Here is a 9,274-nt window from a genome sequence, read left to right on the forward strand (position 1 = left end):
AGCACTCGTTTACAATGTGCCTCTGGCACACAAGCATACTTTGGAAATGGAACAAAACTGACTGTTTTAGGTAAGTTTGCTTGATTTCATTGTTTAAATGCTCTTACTGACCAGTGTTCAATAGACTAATATTGTCCTTTCATATATTTATAATGACTTAACTATGACGGCAGTAGGGAAGAGGCCCATCCAAGAACGCTTTAATTATTCATAACATAGTTTGTGTCATAAATTTGTGCATACCATCTCACTGTGCAATGCTTATCAAGCTCACTTTGGAGATGGAACAAAATTAACAGTTGTTGGTAAGAAACACTTTTAATTATGCTAATATGTAGGCCTACATGGGAATATTAGACAGTTATATATAAGTTGCTGATGATTGTCAGGTAAGACTATGCTGACAATTTGTGTAAAATACAGTGTGATTGAAGTATTGAGACTGTTTTTGACATGACATACGTATGCTGTGCCAATTATCAAGCCTATTTCGGTGGCGGCACCAAATTAACTGTTCTTGGTAAGTACAGTACTACTCAGCTTCAATTGGAAACTTTTACAAATATGCTGTGCAACTGTCTTATAAGTTGCTAATTTAAACTAACATGATTGAAATATAAAATGTGTCATGTAGGAAAACAGAGAGCACAAATATATCACGATGCATTCAAAAAGAACCACATAAGTTTAGTAAATGTGAGGGTTATGCAGTCAAAGTAATTTTAGTGAGCCTGCATGCTGTGCTCTAATACCAGACCCGCTATCTTTGGAGAAGGGACAAGATTGACTGTTCTAGGTAAGTAAATGTAAAAGACAATGCAAATAATGCCTTGGACACATAGAATTACCAATGGGAATGGCATAATATAGTAGAGTAAGATTTCGTAAGTTAGAAGTTAGTGATACGGTCTTGATACTCTGTGCTCAAACATGCCAGCATATTTTGGAAACGGCACCAAACTCACTGTTTTAGGTAAGAAAAACAATGATTATAACTTTAAATCTTCCAGAAATACTAAGTGTAATGTGCAAAAAGTATCAAAACATCAAAAATAGTTGCCAATGTAATGTCTTCATTGTGTCTTATGACTGCTTGAATTTGTTTGTGACCAAGATTTGCGAAATATTGTTAGCCAGTGTTTGTATCATTTTTTATTGATCGTGTTCTATTGTTTAAGTCGTTCCTTAAAGCCAGTGTCAGTTGGATGTATTTATAAAATCTTTAGTGGAGTTTTTTACCGTCGCTAGACATCAGTGTAATCAGTACAGTCCTGCACACTTTGGCAGTGGAACTAAACTTACAGTAACAGGTGAGACATTTTTGACTGAATTTGTTGGATTAGTATTATTAGGTACTGAAGTTTGACGATAATTCTTTTGGAAAAAAGTCTATTGATCAATGTCCAGACCTGGCACATATCCTAGACATTTTATTAGTGCATACGTGTGCTGTGTCTACTACTGGCCAGGCTTATTTTGGTGAAGGAACGAAGTTAACTGTACTGGGTAAGAAACACACCTCATACTATTTAAATTATAGAGCTTAATCAAATGTAAGGCTTCTATTCAAAATTGCAGATTACATTTGTATGGAGACATTGGTCAATTCTACTATATATCAGAGTTAACGCATTTTGAAAGTTCTTTCTGACCCACGACTCTTCATTGTTAATTTGCTCTTTATTGTGGAATTAGTGACAGCATGATGGTATTAAGAGTAGTGGAGGTTTTATCTGTAGCGTAGAATCAGTGTGAACAACTACAACCCTGCATACTTTGGTTATGGCACCAAACTCACAGTACTAGGTAAGAAATATTTTGACCTAATTTTGCATAGCTTGCTGTAACATTGTAAGAAAACTAAGAAAAAATGCCTCTGATGACTCCTTGACATAGGCTTCAAGAAACATTGTGTAATTTTATCATTTGTAAAATAGGTAAAATTAGTAAAAATCATCTTCCCCAGCGTAGATAAAATGGCTAAGCAGCATTTCTGAAGCTTCAATGATTAGACTTAAGTCCACAAAGTCTTGAGTAATTTTATTATTGCACATGTGTGCTGTGACTCTGGTGGAGGTGCACAAGCTTTCTTCGGCAATGGAACAAAGTTAACAGTTCTTGGTAAGACATAAAACTAAAAGCTGACATTTGCAAAAATGCTGTACTGTAAATATTAGAAATGCCTTGTAGCTCAACAAACAAAGTAGGCTTGTTGCATTTTCTGAACACTCTTTAGCTTTAGAAAGTATGCATAGACATTTGATTGTCAATTGTTATATCATTCTGAGAAGTGTTGGTGTTCTCCAATTACTGAAAAAAAAACAAAAAACAAAAAAAACAGGTAAATATGTAAGAAATAGCTTGAGGAGGTTTCATCTGTAGCATAGAATCAGTGTGATCATACACCGACCCTGCATACTTTGGAAAAGGCACTAAACTTACAGTTCTAGGTGAGTAAGTCAAGTATCTTGATGTTCAGGCCTAAAGAAATGTTATTTATTCGGTACACTATGTAGAATCTTCCAAATAACATTGCTTGAATGACATAGACAAAGCATTTGCTTTGGCGTCTTGAGTAAATTTGTTAGTGCACATGTGCACTGTGACTCTGGTGCTTCTCAGGCTTACTTTGGCAAAGGAACAAAGTTAACTGTGTTAGGTAAGAAAAATCTATTTTTATAATTATCTCGGATAATACGAGTGGCAAAGTCTTGATAGCTTGAGGTTTTAACTGTAGCTTAGTATCAGTGTGAACACTGGCAATCCTGCATACTTTGGTAATGGCACTAAACTTACAGTCCTAGGTGAGTAATTTCAGTATTCTGTGTGATATGTATAAACTTATCAAGATATTACAGAAATTAAGCTATGTGATGTTTAGGTATTTACTGACTTTGATATCCAATTAATCTCCTAAGTTATGCTGTTCGTGTATTATATTTATGAAATGACTTACATGAGCACACTAAGTAATATAAGTAAATTTGATTGATGTAGTTGAGTTGCATGCATGAGACATTTAAGTTAAAACTGAACTTGCATTTGCCGCCCTGAGTGAATTTGTTAGTGCACATGAGTGCTGTGACTCTGGTAGTTATCCAGCTTACTTCGGCAGTGGAACAAAGCTAACTGTTCTGGGTAAGAATATTCAAAAAATGTTCATTCTACTTCATTGATTGCCATTGACATGTCGATGCTAAACAGTAAAGCACAACGGACTTGTGTCAAATGGAAGGTAATGTGTTATCCAAAATGATATTAAATTGGAATTAATTGAATTGGAATACTTCTCAGTAATCTTGAGATAATCCTTCTTTAAAATGGAGTTAGATGTATTGCGGTATAAGTAGCATCATTTATGATTTTGACTATCTGAGGTATTAACAGTTGCATAGAATCAGTGTGAACATGGGTAGTGAAGCACACTTTGGCGAAGGTACTAAACTTACAGTCCTAGGTGAGTGATTTGCTTAATCTTTCTTTATGAACTTACAAGCATATTTAGTAACAAATCCAGACTATGTGGTGTTAAGGTCTAAAAGGATGTTATTTTTTGAGAGCTTTTGTTTTATATGTCTCGAATGTATAAATGACTATATGGTAAATTGCTATAAGTATCTGTTCTATAGTATATGTAATGATATTCACAGGGCATTTTAGTAAAAACAGGTGCTAGGGCTTTAGCATTTGGTGTCCTGGGTAAATTTGTTAGTGCACATGTGTGCTGTGACACTGGTGGTTATCAAGCTTACTTCGGCAGTGGAACAAAGCTAACTGTTCTGGGTAAGAATATTCAAAAAAATTTCATTTTACTTCATTGATTGCCATTGACATGTCGATGCTAAACAGTAAAGCACAATGGACTTGTGTCAAATGGAAGGTAATGTGTTATCTAAAATGATATTGAATTGGAATGAATTGAATTGGAATACTTCTCAGTAATCTTGAGATAATCCTTCTTTAAAATGGAGTTAGATGTATTGCGGTATAAGTAGCATAATTTAGGATTTTGACTATCTGAGGTATTAACAGTTGCATAGAATCAGTGTGAACATGGGTGAAGCACACTTTGGCGAAGGTACTAAACTTACAGTCCTAGGTGAGTGATTTGCTTAATCTTTCTTTATGAACTTACAAGCATATTTAGGAACATATCCAGCCTATGTGGTGTTAAGGTCTAAAAGGATGTTATTTTTTGAGAGCTTTCAAAATGACATTGTTTTAAATGTCTCAAATGTATAAATGACTATATGGTAAATTGCTATAAGTATCTGTTCTATAGTATATATTGTAATGATATTCACAGGGCGTTTTAGTAAAAACAGGTGCTAGGGCTTTAGCATTTGGTGTCTTGGGTAAATTTGTTAGTGCACATGTGTGCTGTGACACTGGTGTTGGTCAGGCTTATTTCGGCGATGGAACAAAGTTAACTGTACTGGGTAAGAAACATCATTCTATGCTATTTCATTGACAAATTGCCATATTGATGAATTGGTATTGGATGAACTGGCAGTTCTTGAGAATCTAATTATGTCTTTAAAATTAGGTTAGACATAGTGGGATAAGTAGCACTGTTTATCTAACTGTAGCTTAGGTTTTAACTGTTGCAAAGAATCAGTGTGAACTCTGGATATCCTGCATACTTTGGCAGTGGCACTAAACTTACGGTTTTAGGTGAGTAATTTGAGCATTAAGTGTGATTTCTAGAACGTCTGATATACAAATAAGTTATTTAGGATCGTGGTGTCCTCATGAATGAGAAGAACTGGAATAGTCTTTAAAAATGTAGTTAGATGATACTGGGATGAGTGGCAATGTTCACATGCTCTGCACTAAAGTTGAAGTTTTAACTGTAGCTTAGAATCAGTGTGAACAATCGCAGCCCTGCATACTTTGGCAAAGGCACTAAACTAACAGTTCTAGGTGAGTAAATTAAGTATCATGTGTGATATTTATAATCTAATATTTTAATAGAATATCTAATTTTGGTATTCACATGCATCCGAAGAACTGGAACAGCTATAGTCTTTAAAAATGAAGTTAGATATAGTGGGATAAGTGTCAATGTACACATGATCTCTATACAGTAGCTGAGGTTTTAACTGTAGCTTGGAATCATTGTGAACAATCTCAGTCCTGCATACTTTGGCAGTGGCACTAAACTAACAGTTCTAGGTGAGTAAATTGGGTATTTTGCTATTTAAAAGGGTTTTGATCATGATATCTAAAATGATGGTGAATTAGAAGAATTGGACTAGTTAACTCATCTTTAAGAATAAATAAATAAATAGTGGGATAAGTGGCAATGTTCACATAATCTACACCATAGCTGAGGTTTTAACAGTAGCATTAAATCAGTGTGACCAATGCCAATCCTGCATACTTTGGCACTGGCACAAAACTTACAGTTCTAGGTGAGTAAACTGAACATTCTGATCTTTAAGAACTTTAGTAGTATATCTAAAATGATGATGTTAATTAGAAGAACTGGAGAAAAGAATATAGTTAGATAAGTGTCAATGTTGCATGATCTCTATAGCTGAGGTTTTAACTGCAGCTTAGAATCAGTGTGAACTATAACAGCCCTGCACACTTTGGCAAAGGCACCAAACTCACGGTTTTAGGTAAGAATATGTATTTTTGTTTGCTTGTCTCTTGGTATTTTGCCATCAGTTTATAAGTGTGTTCTGTGAATGGTAAATATTTGGTAAAAATAATTAGTTTAATTAGTGAATGAGGAGTGTTGATATGAATTAGAAATTCTAGGATAAGAGTTGAAAGTCGTCACTGTTCTTCTTCTGAGAATATTCTGTGCTAAAAGCAGTGCTGAGTCTGAGGCACCAGAATCACAGTTTTAGATAATAAATTGCCTTTAGACAAGCTATTTGCCTAACTCAAATCCTTCATAATGTTTAATTTGGTGATATGGAAGCTTGTTGTTTTTCTGAAAAGTTTTGATATATATTTATTGCATATGGTATTGAAATCTTTATTGAGTGTTATATAAATGCATAGAATGCAGTCAGGTTAAAGTGATAGGAAGAGTTTTACTGTAGCTGTTGAGCAGTGTGAACAACAGACCTGCATACTTTGGCCAGGGGACCAAACTCACTGTTCTAGGTAAGAAAGTACATTTTTTGAGTTTGTTTGGGATAATTGTGAAGTGCTTTGCATTGTCAGAGTAGCCAGTGCCAACAACTGGATATATAGATGATGTATATAGTTTCTCTAGATCTGAGTGTTGCACATAGCTGTTCAATGGAAACTCTTGTTGTTGTGCACTATATGAATCAGTGTTTTTATAAACCTGCATTACTGTTGGTATTCTGTATTCTCTATCAAGTAAGATATGAGCTATGAGCTGCATATAACTGTGAGCTGGCGAGTGCAGATACATCAGTTTCATGTAAAGTTGTCTGTGGTTTTCCTGTTGAAGAAGCAATTGAGCACATAAACTGTAGAAATGCAACCTTATTATTTACTAGCTTCCTTGCAGTACAATACACAGAGTTGAGTGTAATATGGTAACATTAGCCACAAAAAGTGCTTAATTTTTTAAAACTTAATGTTCTTGCCGAATTTTGGTTCCCACTTTATATTAAGTGTCTTTAACGGTATGTTCTATCATTTAAATTAATCATTTGATACAATGCACTTATACATACATGGTTGCATTACATATATTATTATAAAACCTGCATGCAATTATTATTTCTGTACATAATTTCAGTACTTATATTTCTGTAATTACATTTATAATTACACTGTTGACACTTCCCGGTAACACTTTATTTTAATGGTGTCCTTGTTACATATGTTACATGTACGTACCATAATAATAACAGTAAATTATGCATAATTACATGCAACTAACCCTCAACCAAATCCTAATCCTACCCTAACCCTATGGTAAGTACATGTAGTTGCTTAATATTACTCAGTACTTAAATATATAATTACACTGTAACAATGACACCTTAAGACAAAGTGTAACCCACTTTATTTTACAATGTCCTTGTTACACGTTACATGTAGTTTCTATAATAATAACTATAGATTGTAAATAATTACATGCAACTAACCCTAAACCAAAACCTAATCCTATAGTAAGTACATGTAGCTAATTATTATAACTCTGTACTTAGCGTATAATTACACTGTACAAGGACACCTTAAATATAATAATAATAAAGTTAACTTCATAAAACTGAATAATTCTTCACATTCAAAATTGTTAATGTAAATATGAATAAATTATGCATTTCTGACTGTTATATGCTTAAATTTTATTTTACAGATCGTGAGCTCAGTGACATAAGTGACATAAATGTCAGAATTATAAAACCCTCTGACAAGGAGCTCTGTAAGAAGAAGAAGCAGAAGGATAGGGTCACTCTTGTGTGTGTGGCCGAGAACTTCTACCCAGACCATGTCAGTATAACATGGATGGTTGCAGGCGTAGAAAGAAAAGATGGAGTAGCGACAGACCCTTCTGCCAAACAAGACAAAGTAACAAAAATGTTCTCCATATCCAGCAGACTTAAAGTCACTAAAAAAGAATGGAACAACGAAAAAAACGAATTCAGCTGCAAATTGAACTTCTACAATGGGTCCGAAACAGAGCCAATTTTCAATAAAGAAAAGGTCTTTGGAACTGGAGGTATGCAATAGAGATAAATAGATAAAAAAAGAAAGAAAAGAAAAATAAACTGCTGACTGTGAATACAGTATGTTTACGTATTTTAATATTTGGGTCTTCTAATTATTTATCATCTAATTGCAGGGGGTGGTTTTACCCAAGGTAAGGATATACTATTTTCTATTTGTATGACTGTGCAAGAGATGAATATTAGGAATTAGGGTCAGAGGTCAAAAGTTGATCAGTAATGCTATATAGAAATATAATATGTTATAATTTGTTCTCTTCATCTCCAGAGGACTATGTAAATTCATCACAGTGGTGTAAGCTCTCATATGGCGTGGTCATTGCTAAGAGTGGACTGTATGGCATTGTCATCTTTGTGTTTGTGTGGAGAAAGGTAAGGCTGATTAAACTTGCAATTAGTTTTAATAATTTCAAACATAAGAATTGGAAGGATGTTAACATCATAAGCAACTTGTTGTGTTTGGTTACAAGTGTATTTGTTACTAATTGTTACTACAGACAGACAGACAGACAGACAGACAGACAGACAGACAGACAGACAGACAGACAGACAGACAGACAGACAGACAGACAGACAGACAGACAGACAGACAGACAGATAGATAGATAGATAGATAGATAGATAGATAGATAGATAGATTTTTTTTTTCTCTGAATGTCCTAATATTTATGTGATATTTGTTTTACAGGGTTCACATAGAAAGTGAAAGAACTGAACATGTCTGGTTTGATGAAGTTACCCAAGAAAACTCTCTCCATTTACTTCATCCAGGAGAAGAGATGCTGTATATATGACTGAAGATTCTCTCTAGTTTTTATTTCTCTCTTTCGGCTCTTTTCTGAATATTTATCAAGTGAAGTTGCTTAAGATCAGATTAATCATAAAATCTAGTTGTGTTACTGTTTTGATATTTTTTTTGTTTTGCTTGGTTCCTTGCTATTTAGTAATAATTTGATAGCAATAGCATACTACTATACTAGAAAAATAGACTTAACAGAAGTAAAAATAATTCATTATTTTACACATTGAGATTTAATGTATTTTGTTTTTATTTTAATTTGTATTATAGCCTATACATAATACAAATAAAATCTATGATGCATGGATATTATCCCCAAAGAAAATTCTCATTTATTTTATAGGCACATTGCATTTTTATTTTATTGTTTTGCTGTAGCCAAACTGGTAGAGTAGATGGCACTAGTAATGCCAAGGTCATAGGTTTGATTCCCAGGAAACACAAATAAATTGTATATACCCTGAAAAGTCCCTCTGTAGTCAATAACCTTTATAGGACTTACTACATTGATCTCCCAACTACTTTGAATCAAGTATGGTAACAAAGATATAAGTTGTTGTTTATATTCTGTAGCCTACAGTGTGGTCTATGAGAAGCCCTCTATAGTGAATACTGTTGAACATTGTTATTAGCAATACATAACTTTTAGTGATCCCACTTCAACTCCAACCTTGAAGAAACATGTTCTAGCTTCTTTAAGCTTCATTATCAGAAGGAGAATCATCTGAATGAAAATCAAAGTAATGAAAAGCACATAGCACATTTGTATTATTATTTATTTCCAGTTTAGACTCCCACTTAATAAATG

At 33.8% G+C, this 9,274-nt stretch overlaps 1 protein-coding gene across 6 annotated transcripts; it reads left to right on the plus strand.

Moving 5' to 3' along the window:
- The first annotated feature begins 438 nt into the window (after window positions 1-438).
- Window positions 439-8,773, plus strand: LOC311071853 (T cell receptor beta chain MC.7.G5). Of its 6 annotated transcripts, none has more exons than XM_084096419.1 (5): window positions 439-520; window positions 7,298-7,660; window positions 7,784-7,801; window positions 7,936-8,039; window positions 8,356-8,773. In XM_084096419.1, exons 1-5 carry the CDS (start codon window positions 454-456, stop codon window positions 8,371-8,373), a joined length of 570 nt encoding a protein of 189 aa, XP_083952545.1. In that variant the 5' UTR covers window positions 439-453; the 3' UTR covers window positions 8,374-8,773. The 6 variants fall into 6 exon arrangements, with proteins under 6 accessions (XP_083952545.1, XP_083952546.1, XP_083952549.1 ...); XM_084096420.1 differs by lacking the exon at window positions 439-520 and adding an exon at window positions 658-796; XM_084096423.1 differs by lacking the exon at window positions 439-520 and adding an exon at window positions 874-973.
- Window positions 8,774-9,274: the final 501 nt, after the last annotated feature.

Source organism: Abramis brama (assembly GCF_963993115.1).
Source record: "Abramis brama genome assembly, chromosome: 21".
NCBI classification, from domain to species: domain Eukaryota; kingdom Metazoa; phylum Chordata; class Actinopteri; order Cypriniformes; family Leuciscidae; genus Abramis; species Abramis brama.

Excerpts from the sequence above, each read along its gene's own strand:
- LOC311071853 (XM_084096419.1), top strand. The coding sequence starts at position 454 with ATGACATACGTATGCTGTGCCAATTATCAAGCCTATTTCGGTGGCGGC. Across the intron at positions 521-7,297 it reads CACCAAATTAACTGTTCTTG|ATCGTGAGCTCAGTGACATA; the intron begins GTAAGTACAGTA and ends TTTATTTTACAG.